The following is a 26,401-nucleotide window of genomic DNA, read 5'->3' on the forward strand; positions in this document are numbered from 1 at the left end:
ACCCTCCTGATCTGGTACTTGCCATGTTCTGCCCTTTTCCCCACCCCAGCTTGATCTGCCTGAGCAAACACAAGGCCAAATGTCTGTCCCCATGCTAAGCACAGGTCAACTCCTTGAGCAGCCCAGCAGCACTCATCAGAAGCAGATGTGGAGCTGGCTAGAGGGACTAGTTGGGTTTAGATCTGGGACTCCCATCTTCCTGTCCCTACACTGGATAGACCCAAAGCAGAATGAGGTTCAGTGGTCCTCAAAAATGTCAGTAGTTTTCTGACCTTGGAGATGTCTCAGTGCTACCACCTGATCTAGCTTTGGAATCCTATCTGGAGATGTTTAGTCACCATGTCCCTCAGAGCCAAGCTGTAGCAAAGTTAGGCATACATGCAACCCAGACAGGACTGCCCAATAAGCCACTTTCCTCCTCATCTCCCCTTCCTGCAAGCCCTTGTTGGGACAGCTTCTGATCCAACAAGTTGGCTAAACTTTTTCTGCTGGACAGGGAAGGGGCTACCTCCTGGTCATTAATGAAGGCCACAGTGATTGAGTGTTCTGATGCTGTTTTCTAAGAAGGAAATGGCTTATTCTTAGGCCCTGCTACCAGTTATAGGAACTTTTGCAGTTTCTGTATCTTGGGAACTTGTATACACTCCCCAAGTTGTTTCCTAGAGATCTGTGTGGACAGACTGTCATATTGACCTGGTCTCCCAAGGCCTGTCCACCAGGACAGCCTTTGGTCCAGTCTGTCTGCTGGCCTTTTTGTGCAGCTGGACAGGTTAAGGGGCTACCTGCTAGTCACTAATGAAGGTCATGGTGATTTCTGAATGTTCTGATGCTGTTTTGGAAGCTCTGGCTTAATTCAACCTGTCTCTCAGAAACCTACAACTTGACACCTATCGATCTAAAACATTTAGACTAACCAGCTTTTAAGGCACCAGGCGTATTGGTGCACACCTTTATTCTAGCACTCTGGAGGCAGAGGCAGACCTCAGTAAGTTCAAAGCCAACCTGGTCTACATAGTGAGTTCTAATCCAGGACCATAGACAGACCCTGCCTAAAAAGGGGCAGGACCTATTGCCAGGCATGTTGGTGGACATTGTTACTCCCAGAATTTTGGGAAGTAGAAGCTGTGCACTACCACGGCCTAGCTCATTCACCATTCTTAAGTAGTGGACAGCCACTACTTTTTGACCCTTGTGGGCTTGCAAGTCTTGTTGTCCCAGGCTTAGCAGACATATGAGCCAGGGTTGGAGGGATGGGGTGTGTGTGTGTGTGTGTGTGTGTGTGTGTGTGTGTGAAATACAACCTCAGGTCACACCAAAATGGGGAAGCATTTTAGAAGAACCCATTTTACCTGGTGGTGCCTACCTGCAATCCCAGTACTAAAGAGACAGAGGCAGGAGGATCTCTGTGAGTTTGAGGCCACCCTGATCTACAGAGTGAGTTCCAGGACAGACAGGGCTACACAGAGAAACCCTGTCACAAAAAGAAAAAAAAAAAAAAGAAGAAGAAAAGACAAGAGAATCCCTGTTGTGTCCTCTTCCTACTCCAGTGTCCCACTCACAGCCATAATAACTACGTTAGCTATGTCACAATCTTTCACTACTGAAAAAAAAATTATTTTTTTTTTCAGGTCCAAACTAAAGATGGAAGACATAAAGGAAGTAAATAAGGCTCTGAAGGTATTAAAGTTACTTATATTAAGCAAAAATCACTTACAGCTGATTGTGATGTAGTCCCGGCACTCCGGAGACAAAGACCCTCAAATCTCTGAATTCAAGGCTAGCCTAATCTACGTTGCAGGCTCCAGGCCATCCAGGGTTACATAGTGAGATAGTCACAAAGTAAAATAAAGACTGCTCACAGTCGTGACAACATAGTGCCACAGGCATGTCTGAGATGCCATTGCTGCAGGGGGACAGGTGTGAGCTGGTGGCAGTCCCTCTAAGCCCAAACTCTTGGTAGGCACTATGCCCATTGTCTGTGAGCTCTCTGTTCTGTACACACACAGGATGCCAGTAGGGCCTGCCTCCCCCAACTGCCACGGCAGAGCAGATGCTGAAAGGCAGAAAGCTGCCTCCTTCACAGTGGGAGGCCAAGCTGCACAGCCACCTCCAGACCAGCAGTTGTATGGACCCCTGGCTGCTCCTGCTCTTTAAATGAGGTCCTGGATTATAATTGTTGTGTTGCCATGCAATATTTACTTGACAATGGCATCAGATTTCACCAGAGGGGCTTTCTAGACTAAGGGTGCCTTAGGTATTCCCAGCAGCCTGCTTCTCTGGCACAGTAAAGGGACCCTTGACCCCTCTGATCACTACAAAATTCCTAAGGCTTAATATATCTCAGATCAATTTTTCATGGTGGTGGTGCTGCACGCCTTTAATCCCAGCACTCAGAGGCAGAGGCATGTGGATCTCTGTGAGTTTCAGGCCAGCCTGGTCTACAAGAGCTAGTTCCAGGATAGCTTCCAAAGCTACAAAAAAAAAAAAAAAAAAAAAAAAACAAAAAAAAAAAACATACTCTTCCAGAGCTTCCAGTTTCTCTTATATAATGTAGCTAAGCTATCTCCTAGAGCCATTTGAGGATATAGGGATGGGTGTGCAGAAGAGCTTCATAAACCTAAAGGCATTCCTCCCCTACACATTGTCTCTCTGCAGAGGTCCATGTCACTTGTTTGAGCTTAGCTCAGATCTGGCTAGCCTACCCTCCTGCCAGTTTAGCTAGTCATGGCTGGGCCTGGGGTTGCAGGAACCAGTTTGACTGTGGTAACTTCAGCTGTAGGGAACTTCTTGGTTTTCTTTTTACTGTCTCACTTTTGTTTATGAAAAATATTCTCCCATTTCTTGTGGTCAAAAGTTCTTTGAGATGATTCCATCAGCCTTAGCCAATCAGAGAATAGAATCATCTGACTCGCCCATCCTGTGAATGCCCCCGCAAATAGCATCAGTTTGAAACTGGCCATTAAACCGCCCTGTGTACCTGTCAGCCTTGGCCACACTCATCTGGATGGATGCGTGGTCCTTAGCACCAATGATGCAGTTGCTCGAGGTCCACGATGTTGTCGCTAGGGAACTAGCTGAGCTAGGGAACTTCTTAAATGGGCAGGGGATCATCTTGAATGAACCAGCTTTGACTGAGGCCAGGATGCTGAGAGCAGGCACTTTGTTACAAATAAGTGAATGCCACCTACAGTCAGTATGAAAGGGCTCCATTAGTCCTCCAAGCCTAAATCACGGCAGTCACAAGACAGTTGATGCAGCCAACCAAGGGCTGACATGAGGTGAAGTTCTCAGGTGTTTTTTCTTCCTCAGGGCCACACATGGTTGAAAGACGATGAAGCAACATACTGTAAGCAGTGTGAGAAGGAGTTCTCCATTTCCCGAAGAAAGGTATGTAGGGGCCACTCCCACCCTGGATTCTTCTCTGGTTCCCAGGAAAAGCACGTCTTTGCACTACAGTTATGCCTGTTGGCTGGCTAAAGGCCCTTGCCCCATGTCCTTTAATAACTGATATTCTTGGGGCAGCATAGCTTCTGTGTAGAGCTGCTGCAAGTGGGTATGCCACTGGCAGTCCTCTGTAAGCAGCACAACTAACTTAGGCAAACCACCCGTGGGAACCTGTAAGGTCAGCTCAGTAGAATCTCACTGAGTGAACTAGGTCTGTGTCTACCCATGTAGCCTGCTGCCAGGCTCTGAAAACAGAAAGTCCTGGGTCCCTCTTTTCGGTCCATGATAGCAGGACCTTGAACTGCCTCATCAAAGACCAGTTAGAGGATGGGTTTGGAAGTACATAATGCTGGGAGCTTAAGGGGTCACTTACACAGGGAAGGTCTATAACACCAGCCTGTCCACAGCTGTGGGCTTACCACCTCTCCTACCCCCACCCCTCACATCAGTTTTCATCTGTGGAAAAGAGAAAGCCAAAGTGCCCAACTTGGGTAAGTTCAGAATTGGAAATGACCCTCCCATTTTTCAAGACCTTCTGAAGGCTGAGGCAGCAGTCTGGCCATCCCCACATGAACATTCTGGGCAGTCTAATTGTCTACAGAGCCAGGAGCAGAGGTTATCCAGGCTGAGCTTGGCATCCATCACATCAGAGAACCCAACACAGCCAGGTGTGGTGGTACATGTTTTTAATCCCAGCATTCAGGAAGCAGAGAGAGAAATAGCCAAGGTGACACATAGTGAGACCCTATCTCCCCACCCCACCCTACCCCCAAAAACCCAACCCCAATAAGTACCAGATTCTCGGCCTGTTTATAAGCCACCACTGTCTGTCCCCAATCAGGGGAGAGTGTCTAAAAGCGTGTTGGGTCTAAGACATGGCCATTAGAGAAGCCAGGTTTCACAAAGCAGGGTAGGTGTGGGTTGCCATCTCCCCAGTTGTCTTGACTGCCTTTTTCCTGTCTCGTAGCACCACTGCCGGAACTGTGGCCACATTTTCTGCAATACCTGCTCCAGCAACGAGCTGGCCCTGCCCTCCTACCCTAAGCCAGTGCGTGTGTGTGACAGCTGTCACACCCTGCTCCTGCAGCGCTGCTCCTCCACGGCCTCCTGAGGCCATCAGCCCCACCAGAAGGGATCTTAATTAAGCCTGTTGACCTCCACCCTCAGAGTGGTGGAAAGCCTCAGGTACAGTGCCAAACTCTGGGTCTCCAGAGACCTGCAAGGGCCCAAGAGAATCAAAGTAAAGAATGAAATCTTCACCAGGCTGTCAGCCTCTGAAGACAGCGCCAAGTGGCAGCTGAGCATTTTTTCCATCGTTTTTTGTGGAGCGCCACTCCTCTAGTCTGACATGTCTGCGCCCTCAGTTATAGCCTGGCTTTGGTACAGGTGTAACTTCATGATTTTGGTACTGTCACTTTCACTTTTCAAAAGATTAACCTATTTTGCAGCATTTGCACTAGTATAGAATCCTTTCTCTTTCCTACCCACACCCACAGAACCCTTGATTTCTGCTGTGTCAGTGTGCCTTGTCTGCCTCAGAATCCAGCATTTGCCATCCTGTCCCTGTCAACACCTACCATTAGCCCTGCAATAAAATCCTTTATTTTTCACTCTTGTACAAAGTGCTGGCCTCCAGCTTGCCTATGGAGGGCTCTGTGACCCTTGGGGATGAGGGTCTGCTGGGTTTGAGCTCTTCAGCCATTGTGTTGCTTGGACTCAGGCTGTTCCACCCAGGTGGGTCAAGCCTGTCACCAAAGTCCAAGTACGCATTTACACAGATGCCTGACTTGCACTGGGGTTATATCCTCATTGTAATCAAGTAGAAATGAGCCAAGAATGACCACTGTGCACCTCACTTGGCCTGCCTTGAAAATGCTCAGGACACAGCTTGCAAATAGGCAGACTCAGTTAACACAGAAAGAACCTTTTTGTTTTGAGACAAGGTCTCAGATAGCCTGGTCTGGTCTCAAATTCAAATGCAGCCAAGGCTGGTGTTGAAATGATCCTCTTGCCTCTACCTCCCAAGTACTGGAATTGCGTGCCACTATGTCTAGCAAAACACACAAAGCCTATTTTATAGATGTTGGACTATCTCGATATTTACTGAAAACTGTTCTCAAACGTCTTTGGGCAGGAAAGGGACAGGCAGACAAGTGCCAGGATACAAGGTCAGATGCCAGCCTATTAGAATTCCCTTCCAGCTTGTGACTTCCAGGAATCAAACTCAAGATGAGTGATTAGGCTTGGCAGCAAACACCTTTATTTAGTGAGCCATCTTGCCTGAGCCCTCAGCCAAAGCAGGCAGTCCACCTCTCTTCCAGCCCTCGAACTTTCCCACCCTTGTAGACCTTGTTCACAATTGACACCTCCACTTTTCACCAATTCCATGTTTACTGTTCAGACTCTGCCCCAACCCAACCCAAGCCTGTCTCTCCTAACTCCCACTTTCGTTACTACTAGTTTTGGTGCTTTATTTCCAGCACCCATTGCCCATGTTCTGCAGAGGATGTTTCTCATCTGCCTCTCTCTACCCAACCCCCACTTATCCCAAGTCCTATAGCCAAGGACTGCAGCCAGGATTTAAAGCCAGACCTCAGCAGCTCCAAAGCCATCCATGTCCTAACTGCAGGTAGTACAAAGAGCCAAAGGAATCTGCTCCTCCCCTGCCTGAGCCCCTTTTACTAACCTCAAAAGACCCAGTTTTTCCATTAATTACAACCCCCAAACTGCTCTAGATAGGTCTGTCCCTTTTTCAGTATACCCAACTTGGGCTCCAGCTTTCTGGGGGCATTAGTCATTTCTTTCATCTGCACACAAGAGAAAGCAGGGCAACACCTTTTCCATGCCGCTGCTTGAGAATTGGTATACAAGTATTCACGTTTTTCTTTGTTCTCCCCAATTACAACTCTACCCAAGTAACATAATACATATATTAAGGGTCATTCATAATGAATCCAGGTCCCAAGACACCAATACTTAGCTGCCGCATCAAGATGAAGTTTTGACTCCAAATTCAACTATATGAAAGCCTCAGTCCCTGGTCTGGCTTGTACTTTCCAAGCCTGAACAAATGTTGACGCATGAAAGTACAGTGCCAGAGCATGGCAGAGGTCAGAGGACACCTGTAGGAATTGGTTTTACTTTTGCCAGCCAGGGCTACACAGTAAGACCCTGTCTCCGAGTTACTAAGTTTTCTGTTTGGTTCTGTTTTTTATGTTTTTCTTTTTTTATTTTTTTTTTATTTTTCAAGATAGGTTTTCTCTCAGGGTGATGACAGTACACACCCTTAGGGAGACAGAGCAGGAAGATCTGAGTTGAGTCCAGCCTGGTCTATGTAGCCCAGTCATAATCATGGACTATACCCCAGGCAGGATTAAAGCACCAGAAGAACACATGACACTAAAGCACAGACAAGAAAATGTAGCTTTCAAAAGGAAGATTTATTTGACAAGGTTCACTTTGCGCAATACACCTAAAAGGAAATCACAATACAATGAAAGACTTAAACCAAGGCCTCAGAATTTCATACAAACACCAAGACCAAAAACCCTAAAGTAATGGTATTGTGTTTCAAAATTTCTCCATCAACTTAAAAAAAAAAAAAATTTAAACTCACGTGCCTTACAGGTTTATCAAATGAAATTAGAACAAACATGCCAAATGTTTCACTTTTAACTGTAGACGCAGCTCCTACTGAGTTTTACAAAAAAGCATGTCTTTTCAACATGCATCAACAGCGTTCAATGTAATGTATGTATAAGAGCAACATTTAACATAATTCAACTGCTTTAACCTAAATACGCTTACTGCTTACACACACCCTACAGTAACTAGAGAAAAGCTGGGAATTGTTTAACAGTTATAGTTCACTCAACTCACTGTATCATCATCCTAGGTGACTATAATCAACACTGAACCTAAGTCCTTTGAGTGATGTCAATGTTCACTTAAAAGAGTAGACAAATCACAAGGCTGGATTGCAAAACTGTTAAACTGAAGGGTTTCCTTTTTTGTCTTAAAAAAAAAAAAAAAAAAAACCAAGAGGCAGTAAGTAATCAATCAAAATCAATTACATTCCCCATCCACCACTCATACTGGACATGCTAGACATCCCTCCCATTCCATTCACGCCCATAGATGCACGGCTTCCGCTATTGTAGTAGCTGTTGTTCACTGCTCCTTGGCTACCTGCAAAGAGATCCATTTGACAAGTTAAGAATGGTGTCAAATAACCAAGCAAATAAAATAACATTCCAAGAAAAAGTTTAAAAGGTATACGAGTGCAAATGGCTGCTGTCCAATTGTCGAGAAGCATGTTGGGAAAAGGGAATCCCGACTCCAAACAAATCTCAATTAAACCCTTTTCTCTGCAGTACCAACTTGCCAGACTCTTGTGCTACCATTTTAAGTGGGTTCTTCAGGATCAACGTAGAAATTTTAAGTTTAAAGGAAAACTAGTGTTTTTCAAAAATTGCAGAATTACTTGAAGTTTTAAAGCTAAACAAAGCATTAAAAATTTTACTATAAACATGTACTATGTGTCCATCGAATGGTGTGTATGAATAGGGAGTGCAGGGGAAGTCTTTTGCTTTGCCTATTCATTGTGGGCAAAAAGTGAGAGGACAAAAATTGGACTAAAGGCAACTCACTGTGCCCAAAATGGCAGCCTCCAGGGAGTTAAGTCAGAGTCACTGACTGCTATAGGAAAGTGTTATCACAACATTATCAGTCTTTGCTATTGGGAATTTAATGGGAATTTAAATTATTTTTTGAGAAAATATTTACCTACGCAATGTTTGATTGAAAATCACTGGAGTTTTCCTGTAAAACTTGGTCTGCAAAAGGATTTTGTAGGGTAAGACTATAATACCAAAATCACCATTCTTTAGACCAATTGAAAAAAATAAATAAAACCATCCCTAGGTTAACAAACTAGTAAAATACTGCCCTGAACCCAACCACCAGCCTAATATTTAAAAATTACCCTCCATCAAAAATTTAATACTAAAACAAAACGTAAACTAATGTTTTAATAAATGAACACAGTTGTTTTCTGCCTTGACAGTGTTCCAAAATTGCAATTACTAGAATACATCCCCCTCCTCCCAATGACTCTTCTGTAAATTACACTATTAAGAATTGTAATAAAAACCATACATTTAATACCCCACTCTCTTTTAAAAAGGAGCCCAACTAAGCAAACCAACCTAAAACTTACTCTAGGTATATAAAAAACTACAAACTTACCATATCCACTCATGCTGCTCTGGCCACCGTAGCCACCTCCATAACCACCACTCAGTTGCTGGCTGGCTGGGCCACCGTAACTGGACTGGTTTGCTGTTAAGTTAAGAGAACATTAGAGCTTTGCTCCTTATCCAACGTGGTACCTAGTGGTACCGAGCTTGTAATTCTATGTCTACAATTTTCCAGTCTTGATCTTATATTACTGTCTCCTTCTGCCTACTATCTATGACAAGACTGTCTATGACCAGATTAACCTTTATATTCATCATTTTCGCTAGTCCAATGTTTATAAACCAAAGGGTCGAGGACTTCACTAAGTAGAGGCATTTTTTATATTATGAAGCTTTAGTGGGGTTTCCCCCTTAGCTAGATATTTATTTAGATATGTCATTATACAGGCATCAATGAACACCTAGTTAATTATACCCAACTAATTATGTTACCAAAATAAAAATTTTAATCCTGTATTTTTACTAATTATTTTAAACTTACACTTTATAGACAGATACTGTAACACATTCAATAGTCCCCTCCCCCAAACAAAAGTACTTGTATCTACTTTGAGTAAGCTATCCTAAGCAGTTTTATGTCATTTACAAGATTTTAGTAATTCAATACAGTAAATTACAAAGTTTATTTTGCCTGAATTTTATTTGCTAAACATTATTATGCTAACAAACTTATGCTAATTATATATTAACTTAAGCTTATTATCTACTTATACAGATATAAATGTTTTGGTTTTTAAAAAAACTAACGATATTTACACAAGCCCATGCCTCCCATCATTTGGCTACCATAAGCACCACCGCTTGCTCCTGCTGTAGAATTCAAGAAGAGTTCTACATATCTGTGTTCTGAAATGAGAGAAAAGGCATACAAGGTTAGCTTAAAAAAAGACACTAAAGTGATATTTACACAAACCCATGCCTCCTAGCATTTGGCTACCGTAAGCACCACCGCTTGCTCCTGCAGTAGAATTCAAGAAGAGTTCTACATATCTGTGTTCTGAAATGAGAAAAAAAAATTTGAAAATGTTTGTTGGTAAAATAAAACAAGGCAAGCAATTTAAAAGTAACTGTGAATCACAAATGTTTGATGAAAAGAAAAAGAAAATTCCCATGTTAGAACTTAAGAACTAGCTTTTAAAATACTTAAGGTCAAATTTATAAATCCCAAAATGGAAGTTTAAAAAAGCCTAAGATTCTTCAATATATCCAAAGCTACCCACTAATGAAATCTCTCCTATATATCCTTACTATTCTATTCCTCTACTCTAAATGCTTGTCACTTAACTATCTGACCTTACAAGTGCTTTAATTACACTTACGCATATTTGCTTTGTCTTTTGACATAGCTGCAACAGCATCTTCATGGGTTGCAAACTCGACATCTGCTTCACCAGTTACTCTGCCATCAGGACCAATCTCAATATGTACTCGCACAGGGTTGAGTGGTGAGAAAAACTAAAATACAAAAATTATTTCAAAAAAATTAACTTTTAAATCTAAATTTAATTGTGGTCACCCTACATTTTTACTGCTGCAGCTGTGTGAATTTCTGAAAACTTACATTATAAATGTCATTCTCAGTAGCTCTGTATGGTAATCCCCGCATGTGTACACAGTGTCCTGTTGTACTCTGGAAAGTAGATCCACCATCCCCATATCTGTGATCAGACATTCCTGAAAAACAATAATTGAGGTCTAGATGGACAAGTGTGTAAGTACCCTTGAACTGAGAAATTCAATTCTTACCTTACCTCTTCCAAATCTATCCGAGCCAAATCCATAGCCATCATTATAGCCATTGTAATCATCATAGCCTCCATAACCTAAAAGATAAGTATAATTAGTCACACACACACAAGAAAAACACGTAGACAAAAGAAACTGGTTCACCTTGCATATAAAAAAACATACACACCTCCACCATAAGCACCACGCCTCATTCTCTCAAAACCAGCTCCTCTGCCAATGCTGTTATACCCTCTGCCAGCCCCAGGTCTGTCATAGGGACCTGGCCGCTGCATGGCCATAAGTTTTCGTGGTGGATCATAATGAGTTCTAACTTCAGCTCGACTGCTCTTAAATATTTCAATATACCTAAAGCATTGTCCAAAAGGAAGGGGAACGGGGAGGGGAGAGAAAACATTAGTGCATGTCATATAGTTACTTCTAATTATACAAGAAAAACAATTTAGTCATAGCCATGAAACTGACTAATATTTAAAGCCAGATTTCTTATATTTGCATAGGCAATGACCAGAAATTCACTCAAAAGACTATTTAAACTTTATAGAAAAAAAATAAGAAAAAAAGAAAAACTCCTCTGAGGCAGAGCCCAACCTTAGAGGCAGAGAGGAGTATCACAAATAAATAGGTTTAGGAGGGAAGAATTCCACTCAACTTTCAATATTTCAATTCTTAAATCCTTTGGCAGTATGTATAGCAAGTGGGCTAAAAAGTCAGCCTCCACCAACAGTCTAGCCCACACTACACACTTCTTTTCGCCAATACCCAGCCTATGCTTTTAGTAGGAATCAGCATAGGTAAAAAGCGCATGCTTCAATGAAAAATAGTCACAAGCAAAGAGAATAAAACCTTTTGTGACAATTTCTTGAAAGCTATGCTTATTAATACATATGCAGAATATTTATACAGCAAGAAAAGTTTGTTGCATTTCAACTTTAAAAACAAGATCAGAAAGTATCACATTTTCTTATGGTAATATTAATTTCCTATGTGGGTGTTATTACAGCTAGACAGGTTTGCATTAATTTTTTTAAAGCCATAGTCTCTCGACTACTGATTGGGTTAATTAAACTAAGAGTCCTACAAAATTGAAAAGATGGCCCAAATAAACTAGGGATAATTTTAAAACCTAAAATTTTTTAAAGTGCAATACACTGACTAGAAAGAATTTAGGAGTTACAGAAGGTTATGAATTGACTGGGAACAGGAAATGGGTTATTTCCTCCTTCTAAGCAGAGAGAATATGGATTTAATTGTTTACCATAAGAAAAGTGACATATCCAACCAACCATCCATCCCCACCTGTGCCCTATTCTTTCCTTGTGTTTCTTTAGAGCCTTTTCAGCTATTTCCTGTGAAGCAAACTGCACGAAGGCCTCCCCCGTACTCCTCCCCTGGAAGTCCACCGGCAATGTTATCCCATTTGGCACGATTTCCAACCCTTCAACCCAAGGACAAATAACCCCAGTAGGGGGGCAATATTAACATCACAAGCCCAGAAATGATTCTTCTTATAGCTTTAAATAAACCAGAATTTTAACTTTAGGTGAATGGTATGCTTTCAACAAGTACTCTTAAAATATGCAATGCAATAATAAGAAGTTCCACTATTAACAAAGTATAACACAATTCTTAACACACCCAAGGCACAATATACACATTTAAAAAAAAAAATCTTGATACTCCAGAGGGTGCATTAAGAATTCAACAATTAAAAACATTTAGTATCTATGAACAATAGAATTACACAGAATTTTATAAGATTTTAAGCATTAATGTAACAGTAAAATAAGACACCTTTAACCTCATTATATACTTCAGTTCTTTAAGTTATTGGAACTTCAAGATTAAAATTACACATTTAAACAGTTTATATAAAAATTGAAAACATTACTTAAAAATCACAATTGACAAACATACAAACTAAACTTTCAACAATAGCTATCTACACAGCAATCATGCACTCTTATATGCTCTAACAGTAGTATGATTCACTTCTGGAAATTCCGTCTATGAAAAATCCTTCCCGTGGATACATTCCCAAGCTTACAAAAAGGCCTTAAAGCACTTTCCTAGAAGATATGAAATTATGTTCATATTTAACGTTGACAGACAGCATTCAATTCTCACCAATTTAGATAAAACAAAAACAGACTTGATTTCAAACTAACAAATTATGAATTCAAACATCTCTTAAGTCAAAGTTCTAATACATATGCTAAATAAAAACCTTGAAAAGATTTCTAATTCCATTTATGACATCAAGAATATTAATACTATTTAATATTATTTAACATTCTGCTAAACATGCAATCCTATCATAAAAACATTCAAATACTTTAGGCCCAGAACTTTAAAATACTTTCTATATACTGTTTTCATATTGTGACTACAAGCATTCAACCTACACTTTCTACAATTTGAATTCTAATTGGCTAGCTAAGTCAAATCCCTTTCACAAAAAATTTTTTACAATTAGACTAATAATGAATATAATTCTGGTCCCATGACCCAAAATAAGTTATTTTACAACATTATAAAGCATAACATTCTAAACTCACACTAATCTAATGTTAAAAGAGCTTACCTTTAACTTGATGTACTTTGCTAAACAGCAATATGAGGAAGGAGTTAAGATGGTTGAGTAGAATCCTCAAAGGTCTACTCTGAACTACAATACTAAATATAGGCAAAGTTAACACTCTGGAAGTACTTCTAATTTCCACCTTTAAGATGGGCTAAAGTTATTTGAAGGTCTCCAGGAAGAAAATGTGAATTCAACAACATATATTCAACAGCCTACTTAAGTACCTAGACTACTCAACTTTTAAGTCTACTAATACTAAATCATGTCACCAGAAGCTGCCATACCTCACTGCTCAGCAACAAACAGGACTACATACCTGAGAAAAACTGAACAATTTCTTCCTTGCTACATCCAAAAGGGAGTCCTCTAAGCCGTACAAAGCCATCATTGGCCGTGTCAGGACTATTTGGACCAGTATGCTTCAACACCCAATCCATTTCAACGTTGTTTGACTTGAATACTGAAAGAGGTGCTTAGAATTAGTCAATTAGGTTAGAAAACAAAGTTCAGATTTCCTGGGTTTTTAGATAACTAGGAAGAGCTGCCATAAACTCCCTTAGATGACCATTTTTCCATGCGGTCAAATACCTAAAATACAGAAGGGGTAAGACCTCTATGTGTTTAAACAATTACTGTTACTAGGGCAATGTAAATCAAACCTTCAACATATCTGTGTCCCATAGTTTCTCTGTCTTTTTTCAAGGCCAATTTGACTTCATCTTCTGACTCAAGTTCAACAAAAGCCTCGCCACTCGGTCTGCCTTCTCTGGTGTAGATGAAACGAATACCTTGGGCCCCATTTTGAATTTTGCAGTCTGAAAAGAAAGCAACCGTTAATACAGAATTTAAAACCTAAAACCATCTCTGGGTGATACAGAAAGGCATATTCCTGTCTCCACAAAAAACAAACAAAAAAATAAATCAACCAAGCATTCAAACCATCAAATTACCTCAGATACATTCCTAATCCATCAAAGTAACTCAATACTGAAATTAAGTTCAAATGAAGCTGTCGCCCTGCCTCAAGTTTCTACTAACCACCGTTTTGTGCAATTTTTCAGAATAATCTCATCTACATCTGGTGACTTCACAGTACTTTCTGGTTTGGGTACCTTGTCAGCATTACTCTACCAGCAGCCACAACAGGGCAATTTCTCATTCAAACTGCAGCCCAATACTCACCTGAAAGGGGATCAATGTTAACAACTAAATGCTCCAAGTTGCACAGCTCAAGTCAAACCCCGTCGACAACTGCCCCCTGCAATTGCTTCCAATACACTTGGTTCTTGTTTTACAGGCAGTTTCCTGTTACCACAGCTAAATTCAGATAGTAAGAAAACCTTTCAATCTTTTCCAAATAAAACCAGTCTTCTTACAAGACTGGGAACAAGATTCTGATAGTAATAATTCAAGAAGCCTACAAATGTATTGTAAAAATGCTAAAACTTCAGCGTCCTCAGTTGGTATCAATTATCAAATCTTAAATTATGAAAAATGAACTTTCTGAAGTAGAACACCCCTTTACAAGCGAATATATGCAAACAACTGCAGTATGGCGTTCTAGAGCGAATTAAATTACTATCACTTATCCAACTACTGCTTGTCAATTTTTCTCAAGTCTAAGGGATGAGAAATTAATTACATCTTTCCCTATTTAAATCTTCCGAAAAGACAACTTCAGAATGCATGGATTTGTGCATAGAGACAGAAAAATCTGAAAATTTCCGACGGGGCGCCAGCATCCCCAAGGGAGAAAAAGGGGGTGGGGTCGGATTTCGCAATTTATCATTGCGTAACAGCTACGGGCAGCAGGGCGCGAGCAGCCTGCAGAACGGCTACTGCCCGCGACCCGCTAGGGGGAGCCCGTGAGGTCCGCCCCGCCCCGCCCCAGCCGCGGGCCCCACTGACAACTCCCGCCTCAACTCACCAGAAAAAAACCGCTGCACTTCATCCGCAGAGCAGGACCAGGGCAAGCCCCGGACCTTCACCACGAAGCCCTCACCACCTTCTGCACCCAGCATCATCGTCTCTTCGTGGGTCCTGGCGTCGAAACAGACTGCGGGGCGGCGGGGGCGGGGATGGGGGTGGTGGGTGTGTTAGGAACAATCTGAGAAGTAGTCACTTAATTGGCCCTACCGCTTCAAGGCGCCCTGCGGGATGCGGCGCCGCGATGGGAGCTCCGCCTGTGCAGATGCCTGAACCGCGTAAACTCAAGCATGCAACCCGACCTCAGCTAGCGACCCGAAGCCCGAAGCCCCTCTGTGTGCTCAGTGTCGAGGCCCCCAAGCTAAGGTGATCCCGGCCTGGAGCCCTGGTGGAGGCAAGGAAATGGCGGCCGCCGCTTCCGCTCCGCCTCCTCAGACACCTCACACAATAGAAGCGGCGCGGCCTGCAGGCCTAGGCGGCGCTGCCACGCCGGCGGGACATTCACGGCTCCCAGTGGCAGCCCGAAGCTTGCCACTGCCCCTCAGGTTATAACCTAGGTTCGGGGACAAGCAATCGTCACAAAAACAGGCGTCCGTGAAGGGCTCTAGCAGCAAACGAAGTCAGACCACCACTCACCTCCACACAAAGCCTCGGCGTGGCTGAGGAGAAATGATTAGCGGGCGCCTGCGCAACCTAAATAAAGCCCTTCGGACAAGCTCTGCGCACGCGCACCCTGTTGCCCGCCCCGCCCACCTGCGTCACACTGAGATTAGACGCATGCGTGATACCAAAACTCCGAGCCCTCTCCCGCCGTCAGGTTATTACACGCATGCGTTTGGGCTCAACCCTCTTCATAAACTGGCCGTGGCTTTTTTTTTTTCTGCGCCTGCGCCTTTTTGCAACTATTGCGCTTGGCGTCTCAGCGGTTTATCGTTTTACTTCATGCGCATGCGTCTTCCTTCAAACCGTTCTCTAGACGTACCCGCCAGAGTGGGGGAGGGGAATGGCGACAATCAGCTCCCTGTAGGTACTGAAGAGTAACCCGGAGTTCGCGGTTTGCAGAGGGGGTTGTTCTACTCTTACTCCGCAACTTTGCACCCCCGCACCTGTCAATTTTGAAAGCCAGCACGAAGACAAGGAATCCATAGCCTTTCTCCCCCAAACGGATGGGAGCTAAAGAGCGGAGGAATGCCGAGCATCTTCTCGGTGCTGCCCCGCCCCTGCGCGCAAAGCCGCGGTCACCGCGGGGTGCCTGGGATCCGTCCCCTTACCTGCCGCTTTGGGGGGCTCAGCCCCGGGCCCGAAAGGGCTGCAAGTGTCCGAGCCAGAGTCCCGTACCCCACTTTGCCCAACGAACTCGCACTCTGCGAACCCCTCGCACGAGAAGTGCTCTGGATGTTGCGCCTCGCGAGCGAAGGCTGAATCTAGGACTCAGCCCCGGAGCTCTGTGGCACACCACCGTGCCCCCTTCCCAGGTGAAGACACCGAAGTCGAGAATGCCCCCGGGTCACCCCGTGCACACATACAGCGATAAATGGGTAAAGTTACTGAATTCAAAGCAGAACTGCAGATGATGCCCCGAGTCTCCGGATTTCACTATCTGACATACCCCAGCCAGCCTTAGTAGAAATGAACAATGAGACAGTGTTGGGCGGTGCCACAGCGGGTACCACGATTGGTAAACCACGGAGTGCTATCACAAGAGGTTGCAAGCAAAATACGTTTTCCTCTCGAGAGTAATATCAAAGAGACCGAATGTGATTTAGATAGTTTGATAAAAATGGAGAGCCCAAACAGAAGCAGACAGATCTCTGTGAGTTCGGGTCCACCCTGGCCTACAGAGCAAGACCCAGGACAGCCAGGGCTACACGGATAAATCCTGTCTCGAAAAAACAAACAAAAATGGAAAAAAGGAAAATGCCGCAAATACTCATCCATAACTCGGACCCGTTAGGCCTGCACAAGGGTGTTTTAAGTATACAGAACGGCATCCATCATAAGCCTTCAGCTAGAGAGCAACAGGAGCTGTGTAACATGAAACGTCAAGTGTAAGGGAAACTCAGATGAAACAAGTAGGGAGAATTAAGTAAGGTGTACATGACCTCATTTGCAAAGGATCTAGAGAAGATGGAAAACACTCGCTGAGATCATCGAAAGGTGAGACATCCAAGTCTTCCATCAAGAAGGTTGGTGAAAAGCAAGAACACAAGTCCAGCCCAAGAGGATTGCAACTTCAAGACCTGCCTGGGCAACAGAGTGCGTTCAAGGCAGCCTGGGAAATTTGGTGAGAAACTGTCTTAAAAATTAAGGCAGGAGAAATCTTAGTGGTAGTATGCTTCCTACCATGTACATAGTGGAAGAATGCTAGCCTAGCATGTACTTTCTCCCCAACATCATGAAATCCTGTCTTGAGACATGAAATAGATTGCCAAAAAAGGACAACATTTGAGAGCCCTAGTCTTATTATTGGTTTATGATTAGATAGTAGGGAGTGATACATGTTAGAGACAGAACTCAAGACTTTGGGCAAACCTGCTCTACTCCTGAACCACATCTTGAGACACATACCATTTTCTGTTTTAATCATCTTTTTCACTTTGCACAGTGGTGTGCCTGTATTACCAGGTATTTGAGATGCTGAGATAAGAGAATCACCTCAATTTAGGACTTCCAGACATTCACCTAAGGGGGTCGGTGTGGGAGTAGGGGGTGAGGCAGGCAGCCATGGTGCATGACTTTAATCCCAGCACTTAGGAAACACAGGCAAGGGGATCTGTGAGCCAAGCCTGGCCTACAGAGTGAGTTCCAAGACAGTCAAGAAATCCTGTCTCAAAAAAAAAGTTTCCCTCTTAATGGCATAGCCACATTCCTAAAATGTTTCTCTAGATTCTTTTCTAGTTGTATATGAGGGGGGTGGGGCCTCTTCCATAATAAGAGTAACTACAATGTATAGTCATCATAGGAAAAGAAAATAGAAAAAAAAATTTCAAGGTGAAAAAAGAACAACAAATCCTTTCCTTAGGATAGATTTTGGTTTTGAGGCATGATTACTCATATCCCAGGCTGACCCTTAACTCCCCTTGTAGCATGGCCTTGAACAACTGCTCCTCCACCTCTTTAGTGATGGGATTAAGATATGTACTACCACACCCAATTTAGAATTTACACAAGAACAATTTATTCATCAGAAGGCTGAGGGTTGTTTTTGTTTGGTTGGTTTTGGGTTTTTTGTTTTGTTTTGTTTGGGGGGGTGGTTTTTTGAGACAGGGTTTCTCTGTATTGCTTTGGAGCCTGTCCTGGAACTAGCTCTGTAGACCAGGCTGGCCTTGAACTCATAAAGATCTGCCTGCCTTTGCCTCCTGAGTGCTGAGATTAAAGGTGTGTGCCACCAATGCCCAGCTCAAGGCTGAGTATTTTTATAACTTCTAATAATGAAAAGTAGAGTTTGAAGGTCCTCTTGTATATGTGTTCCACATGCCTAAATGCAATTTCATTAACATAGTGCTGTTTCCTTTAATCTTTTGTTGGTGGTGGTTTTGTTTTTCAGCACAGGGTTTCTCTGTAGCTTTGGAGCCTGTGTTGAAACTCTCTCTGTAAGCCCGGCTGTACTCCAACTCAGAGATCACCTGCCTCTCTGACTACCAAGCGCTGGTACCAACAGCGTACACCACCACTGATCATCTAATCTTTAATTTAATACTGGGAAATGGTAATTACCTGCAGCTGATGACTAGTGGGGGAGTAAATTTTATGGTATGCTATTCCCATGTATGTAAATTATCTAACACAAAGATTTCTCACACAAAACGTTCAGCTTCTGGACCAGGAGCAATTGCAAGCATCTTTAATCCCAGCAGGGTAGTCAGATCTTAGTGAAGCCAGTCTGCTTTACTTAGTGAATTTAGTGAATTTATATTTCTTTTGCTTTGGGTGCTTTTTTGTTTTGTTTGAGTTTTGTTTGTTTGTTTGTTTTGTTCTTGTTTTTTCGAGATTGGGTTTCTCTGTCGTTTTGGAGGCTGTCCTGTCCTGTAACTAGCTCTTGTAGACCAGGCTGGTCTCGAACTACCTCTGCCTTCTAAGTGTTGGGATCAAAGGCTATGCCACCAATGCCTGGCTGCTTTCGGTTTTTTGTTTTGTTTGTTTGTTTTTTGGGTTTTTTGGTTTTGGTTTTTTTTAGTCAAGGTCTTATACTATACATCCCTGCCTGACCTCGAACGTGCTACATAGACCAGGATGGTCTTAAACACACAAAGATCTGCTTGTCTCTCCATCCTTGGTCTTAGTGTGTGCTTTCTTCTTTGTTTGAGCCAGAATCTCTGTATCCCAGGTTTATCCCAGGTTCACCTTGAACTTGCTATAGTCCAGCGAGCCTAGTATCCATAGGCATCCTCCTCCAGCCTCTGGAATGCTGGAATTACAGGATTTGGGTGCTTCTTACACAATACTATAAAGAGATCTTTAGCAACAGAGCAGATTAATCAGGGGAAGATAATTCAGATATTAAATTTAATAAGCAAGGCTCAAAGTCTTCAGAATGAAGGATTAAACTCCAGTGTTGAAAAGCAAATGCCTTTACTGGCTGAGCAATCTCCCCAGTCCCTATTGCTGTATTCTAGAAGAAACAATATTGTCCATGAAGCTTCCTCTTCCTGTACAGAAACAATATTATCCATGTAGCTTCCTCTTCCTGTCCTAATATTGTTCTGTCCTTATTGATGGTTACCCTGACTAACTAATGCTTTGGGCCTAACAGAAGGAGTGTCTCGTGAGGGTTCTGCAGCAGCAGAAAGATGAGGGGTCAAATGGTGCTGCTACACACACACACACACACACACACACACACACACACACACACACTTCATAGTAGCCGCTCTCTCCCTACCTCAGATGTCTAAGGGATGATGTGCATCCTGGCCTCTGCTTCAGGGTAAAAATGTATGTGGGGCTTGCATCCTTGAAGCAGCAGAAGCTTTGTTGTCATTATTTGAGTCTAGATGACTTTCTTATCTGCAAATGTGTTGTACAAGCTAATCCATAAATAGTCTACTTATTAAAGGGTTTATATGAGGGGCTGGAGAGTTGCTCAGTGGTTAAGAGCACTTGCTGATTTTCCAGAGGACTTGAGGTCAGTGCCCAATACTCACACTGGAACAACTCCAGGGGATTCCCTCTTCTGGCCCCTGTGAGCAGGCACCCACTCATGGGACATACATTCATACAGAGCACATACATACATAATGTTTTGTGTGTGAGACAGAGTCTCACTGTATAACTCTGACTGGCGTATACCTCATTAGGTAGACTAAGCTGGCCTCAAATTTGACTGCTTCTACTACTCCAAGTCCTGGGACTAAAGATTGTGCCACCATGCCTGGCCTCATACACATAAATTTTAAAAAGGGTTTATGTGGGAAAACCAAACCAAACCTGAAAACACCCATTCCCATCTATACATGAAAACATTCACTATCTTTTTTCAACAATTGTAAGACACATTTTCTAATTTAACTTATTCAAAATATAACTATAACAAAAATAAACGCCATGTCAAGAGTTTGGTGGGCAGAATTTTTATCTTAGTGAAACAGTGAGTCCTAAAGCTGATTTCATCTTAGATTTGATAAAAGTGGTTTATTCTTGTTTTTTGTTTTGTTCTGTTTTTGTTTTTTTGTTGTTATGCCTAACAGGGGTTTTTCTGTTTTGGTTGTTTTTGTTTTTGGGGGTGTTTTGTTTGTTTTGGTTTTGGTTTGGTTTGGTTTGGTTTTGGTTTTTCAAGACAGGGTTTCTCTGTATAACAACCAGGCGGGCCTCAGACTCACAGAGGTCAACCTACCACTGCCTCCCTAGGCATGTGCTACCACTTCCCGGCAAACACATATTTTAGAAGAGTTAAATATATATTGGGAGATTTGGATCTTTGTTTTGTTTTTAGAAAAGTAGCCTAGGTTAACTTGGAATTCAACATGTAGCCTAAGCCAGCCTAGAACTCACTGTGTAGCCTAGTTTACCTTTGAATTAGTGGAGCCCTCCCATCCTACTCAGCCTCTGGGTGCTGGGATTATAGGTATGTGCTACCATGCCTAGTTCAAAGATTTAAACTTAGAAGTATGAAAACCTGGGGTTAGCAAGATGGCACGGTGGTTAAGAACATGTGCTCTTCTAGGGAACCTGAGTTTAAGTCCCAGCACCTATTTTGAGCAATCCATAACAGTGGTTCCAGTGCACACACAACTGCAGATAAATTAATACCTTTTTAAGTATGAAGAGCTTCAAAGCTGGAAGTGATGCCACACACTTGGGAGGCAGAGGCAAGCAGATCTGTAAGCATTTTGATGGCTTATATGGGATGGACAGGGACTCTGGCACTCGGGAGCCAAAGAATACTGTGTTATAGCTCAGAAGGAAAGGTATTCTGGCACTAGGGAGCCAAGGAATACCATAGGTCACAATAAGCATAGCAGCTTACAGCCCTGCTTCAGTGTATCAGCTCTGTTCCAGCAGGAGAGGGTTTCCCCAGTGAAGTTGTTAGTTCTGTCCAGTTTCCAGAGCAGAGTGCAACAACTTTACTTTGCCAGGGTTTCTCCGCCCAGGGTCATCTCTGCTCCAGCAAAAGCAGGTCTCACCCCCTTCAGGAGATTTATTGGGAGGGAAGAGTCCAGGAGAGTGACAGCCAGGGAGGCCTAATAACCACAGGCTGAACAGACACGTGTGTGTGTGTGTGTGTGTGTGTGTGTGTGTGTGTGTGTGTGTGTGTGTGTGTGTGTGTTATAGGGCTTCTTAGGGTTAGAGTTTTTCCAGAGAGATTTCCAGGGTGGGGATTGGTCAGATTTCAATCCTTGAGCTCAAACTGACTTCTTGGTTTTCTGCACAGGTTTAGGGTCAGATTTGGCTCTGGTTTCAGGGCCAAAGTGTGTTTCTTTCACTGGCCTTTTTTAGCTGTTTGGCTCTAATTTTAGGACCAGGGTATATTCCTTTTCACTAGCTCTGATTCCAGGGACAAAGTGTGTTTCTTGGGCACTGGTTTCAGGGTCAGGGTGCATTTCTTTAGTTCTGATTGCAGGACCAAAGTGTGTTTCTTTGGCTGGCCCTTTTTCCTTACAAGATCTCTGTGAATTCAAGGCCAGACTGGTCTACAAAGTGAGTTGTAGGACAGCTAATGAAAGATTTTAGTTTGCAGAGCAAGGATGTAGGAAGGAAAATAATTCTTGCAAGCAGAATATAGAATATCATAAAGAATGGACGTTGACATGGGAGGAAAAAAATCAGGAATTATGAGAACAAGAAAGGTTACTATGGTGATGGGGCTAGTGGTTATATGCTAGACTGATCTTGTTAAATAGGGCTAGTTACTGAATCATCAAACATTTGTAGAATAACTGAAGGCTCTACATGTACAGCCAAGAGAAAGCCAGAATATGAAAGAAGTTTCTCACAGGTCTTGGCCCACAACAAGGAAATAGGCCCCCGTCCCTGGAACAAATGATTCCAGATGAACAGCCCTGTCTGGGTCACTCCTGGCCAATGGACAGTCTGGGGACTTTCCAAGTCATTCTATGGTTTATCTTATGAATAAGAACAAGTCATACCTGGGTGATCTCTCAAACATGAGATCATACTTTGTAATCAATCACCTTGTGCCCCATGCATGTATGCTGATTGTGGTCTTCTCTATATAAAGGAGCCTAAACCCTTGGAGGGGTATGCAGCTTTCCCCAAGATTGCTGTCACCCGAGTGCACTCGTTCAATAAACACCTCTTGCTTGTTGCATCTTCTGGTTTTGGTGTTTGTGTCGCAGGGCTCTCCCACCAGCCCATCAGGACCCAGGCATTAGGGTCCAACATTAGGACTGTTACACAGAGAAACCCTGTCTCAGAGAGGAAAAAAAAGTATGAAAAGCCGAAGTTTTAACACATTTGATCCATTAATTACATGAATATATATTTTATCTTTTGCTTTTATGAGACAGGGTTTCTTTGTGTAGCCTTGGCTATCCTGGAACTAGATCTGTAGACCAGGCTGGCCTCGAACTCACAGAGATCCACCTTCCTCTGCCTCCCTGTTGCTGGGATTAAAGGCAAGCACCACCATGCCTGGCAGCATAAGCTTTCAAACTCTCAAAGCCAAGCAGGGCATAGTACTCAGATTTATGAACTATGTGTAGTTATACACGTACACAGAAAAATACATCTGAGCAGGTATTCTAAAATGTTCTCAAAGACTATCTTTTGATGGTGGAAACATGAATGGATTTTTTTCTTCTAAATATTTATGTACTTGCCATAATGCTGAACACTCAGTTACTTATGGATCTAATTTTTGACCCATAATCCTACACTATGCAGGCAGAGGCAGGAGAATCACAAGTTTGAGGCCAGCCTGTTCTGAAGAACAAGTTGTAGACCATTTACAGTTTCAAGGAGAAGCCCAGTCTCAAAAGACAAACTGGCTGGATGTATGGAGGGTTGGATTAAAATTCAGAGTTATAAGGATTATCAAAACGCTGAGTCGAGACGGAACTGGGGGTTCAGCTCAGTGGAAGAGTGAGCGCTTACCTAGTACACTTGGGTCACAATATTAAAAGAGCAGCAGAACGCCAGGACAGGGAGCTGCCCCCTCCTCCGCATCTGGCAAGCTTCAATGATTTGGAAAAAGCAGCGGAAGAGCCAGGTGGATCCCTGTGGAGCTTGCCCTGCCGCCTCTTGGCTTGGAATAGGATGGCTCTCCCACTGTCAGGAGATGGCTTGGCAACCATTTTAAACTAGTCAATGAGAATCGCATATCACAGCTCCGCCCACAAGCCTTGTCTCTGGTCATCTAATTCTGCAGTCCTGCGCCCTCTTCTGTTCCCTCGGCGCATTTCTTAGAAAAACTTCTTTGTTTCGATTTTTTTGCTTTTGTGTATAAATTTTTCGTTTTTTGTGGCATTCGAGATGGAACCTGGAGCCTTGCCAGCTTAGGCAAGTGCTCTGTAATGCACCCCCAGCCCAACTAACAGATTTTGAATTTTGCGGAGACTGGTCCTGGATCCCTAATGCCTCAGCCAAGGTCAATCACTGTAGTTAAGTCTCAATCTGTGTTCAAAAATACTGAGGGCTACTATTCCTTAGATTAAGTGAGAGAGAGAGAGAGAGAGAGAGAGAGAGAGAGAGAGGAGAGAGAGAGAGAGAATGTGTTTATTAAAGCTCTCCCTCCTTCCCCCAAACAGGGTTTCTGTATGTAGTCTTGGCTATCCTGGAACTCCTGCTGTGGACCAATCTGGCTCCAACTCAGAGATAAACTTGTGCTGTAGCTCCCTAATGCTGGGATTAAATGTGTGTGTCACCAAAGCCTGACTTTTTTTTTTTTTTTCTTTTAAAACCATTTTAAACCAGGCAGCAGTGGCTCACATCCTTAATCCCAGCACTTGAGAGGCATTAGCAAGTGGGTCTCTGATTTCGAGTCCAGCATGGTCTACAGAGCAAGTTCCAGTTTAGCCAAGGCTACACATAGAAACCCTGTCTTGAAAAACAAAACAAACAAAACTATTTTAATTTATGTGTATGAGTGTTTTGCCTGCATATATATGTTCACCATTGTATGGAAGCCAGAAGAATGCATCGAATCCCCTAGAACTGAAGCTATAGACAGTTATGAGCAGCCATACAGATGCCGGGAATGGTGGAAAGAGGGTCCCTGGAAGAGCAGTCAGTGCTTTTAACTGTGGAGTCATCTCTCCTGCTCCCTTGTTTTTTTGTTTGTTTGTTTTTGTTGCTATTGTTTTTTTCTAGACAGGGTATTTTTTTCAGTGTGTGTGTGTGTGTGTGTGTGTGTGTGTGTGTGTGTGTGTGTGTGTGTAGCCTTAGCTGTCATGGAAATAGCTCTGTAAACCAGGCTGGCCTAGAACTCACAGAAATCCACTTGCCTCTGCCTCCTAAGTGCTGAGATTACAGGCATGCACCAAGTGTTGGGATTACAGGTGTGCGCCACCAATGTCGGGCATTGTTTTTTGTTTTTGTTTTTGTTATACCCTCCAGATGAGGTCTCAGTATACTTCTCTTCAGGCTGGCCTGGGAATTATCTCTGTCGCCTGAGTGCTAGGCTTAAAGCATGAGCCACCATGCCTAGAAACCTATTTATAAAAATTATTATTGTATATGTATCATATGTGTGTATGTGTGTATGATGTATGTGTGTGCATGTACAGAGGCTAGAGGACACTTTTTGGGAGTCACTTCTCACACCAGGGGTCAGACCCAGGTCAGCAGGTTTGCGCGCGCACACACACACACACACACACACACACACACACACACCTTTATAAAAATATCGCCACGCAATGGTGGAGCACACCTTTAGTCCCAACACTCTGGAGGTAGAGACAGACAGATATCTGTAAGTTTTAGGGTTGCCTGGTCTACGAGAGCTGGTTCGAGCACAGCTAGGGCTATTACACAGAGAAACCCTGTGTCAAAAAACCAAACAAAAAACAAAAAACCCACATAGTCAGCATCAACACTTAACATGCACCCATGTAGAATTTTTCCCCAGGTGTTTAATGTGTTTTGGTGATCTCTTACAGAGCATGTGAAAGGAAAGATAATGGCTAAGGACCCCCAAAACCAAATTCTCAGCATAAAGGAGATTTATTTGCCCCAGAGGGACAGGCGGCAGGGAGTAAAAGATAAACACAGAAGATAGAGGATGAGGGAGAAGGGGAAGAGGACAAGGGAAAGGGGCCAGGGGGCAGGAGTATTTTTGTCCATGAGGGACAAAAGACTGCCTCTGGAAAGAGAGGAGACAGATGTGGCCCATAGGCAAATGGCAGTTTATAAAGGTACAAGGGCAAACTCCGTGTTAGGATGAGGTGTTTAATTTTAAATTGGGCATGTTAACTAGATGAGCCAAAAGGGGCTTTTGCTTTTGATTGCTGGACTTCAATACTTTGATAGCTGGAACTTGGTGGTCCGCCTCAGAAGGAGGAAATGCCAAATAAGGGAATAGACCTTGCAGGCCAGCTTCAGGAATATAATCTAAAGGTTTTTAGTAAGGCAGAGGAAATGGAGAAGGGCAGAGCTGGCTGGAATGGAGCTTGCCATAGCACCATTCAGCATGGCCATTGTGTACCCCTCTATCCCCAGTGTTCACATCCGGTCCTCCCCTTTATCCTGCACATGTCCTTCCATATACTTCCTGTTTTCTAGAAGGATGCTCATCAGTTTCCCATCACCCCACCCTCCTATGAGTTGTGCTTCTCAGGCTGTGGAGATGGCTCAGTTGGTAAAACACTAGCACAACAAAGTTCAGTCTTCAGAACTCCCATGAAAAAAGTCAAGTACCTGGCATGTGCTTGTATCCAGGCCCTGGTGAGGCAGAAACAGGAAAATCCCTGTGTCTACTCAGCCTAACCTACTTGGCAAGTTTCAAGCCAAGAAGAGAACCTGCCTTAATCTTTATTGTTTTTAT

At 43.1% G+C, this 26,401-nt stretch overlaps 3 protein-coding genes across 17 annotated transcripts in view; 2 read left to right on the top strand and 1 right to left on the bottom strand.

Annotated features, from left to right (window-relative positions):
* The window catches only part of Rufy1 (RUN and FYVE domain containing 1), a 43,591-nt gene extending 38,537 nt beyond the window's left edge, over nt 1-5,054 (top strand). For both annotated transcript variants that reach the window (XM_051180775.1, XM_051180776.1), the window contains exons 16-18: nt 1,629-1,677; nt 3,310-3,387; nt 4,412-5,054. In XM_051180775.1, coding sequence (XP_051036732.1) covers nt 1,629-1,677; nt 3,310-3,387; nt 4,412-4,555 — 271 coding nt within the window. In that variant the 3' untranslated portion in view covers nt 4,556-5,054. The remainder of the gene's footprint in view (nt 1-1,628; nt 1,678-3,309; nt 3,388-4,411) is intronic.
* Canx (calnexin) overlaps nt 1-26,401 on the top strand; it is a 1,018,992-nt gene that overhangs the window by 922,555 nt on the left and 70,036 nt on the right. The window lies entirely within an intron of this gene.
* On the bottom strand, nt 6,866-15,748 carry Hnrnph1 (heterogeneous nuclear ribonucleoprotein H1). 14 transcript variants are annotated; one of them, XM_051180797.1, is made up of 14 exons: nt 15,595-15,748; nt 14,960-15,088; nt 13,692-13,847; nt 13,349-13,492; nt 11,748-11,886; nt 10,618-10,796; nt 10,454-10,525; nt 10,264-10,376; nt 10,022-10,157; nt 9,640-9,699; nt 9,459-9,548; nt 8,692-8,784; nt 8,230-8,279; nt 7,500-7,632 (listed from the first exon to the last, which is right to left on the bottom strand). In XM_051180797.1, the coding sequence occupies exons 2-13, from the start codon at nt 15,054-15,056 to the stop codon at nt 8,230-8,232; spliced, it is 1,329 nt and encodes a 442-aa protein (XP_051036754.1). In that variant the 5' UTR covers nt 15,057-15,088; nt 15,595-15,748; the 3' UTR covers nt 7,500-7,632. The 14 variants fall into 14 exon arrangements, with proteins under 14 accessions (XP_051036747.1, XP_051036748.1, XP_051036746.1 ...); XM_051180799.1 differs by having other exon boundaries at nt 9,489-9,548; nt 10,264-10,397; nt 15,595-15,747; XM_051180794.1 differs by having other exon boundaries at nt 10,264-10,397; nt 15,595-15,747.

This window comes from Phodopus roborovskii, unplaced genomic scaffold, assembly GCF_943737965.1.
Source record: "Phodopus roborovskii unplaced genomic scaffold, PHOROB, whole genome shotgun sequence".
NCBI classification, from domain to species: Eukaryota; Metazoa; Chordata; class Mammalia; order Rodentia; family Cricetidae; genus Phodopus; species Phodopus roborovskii.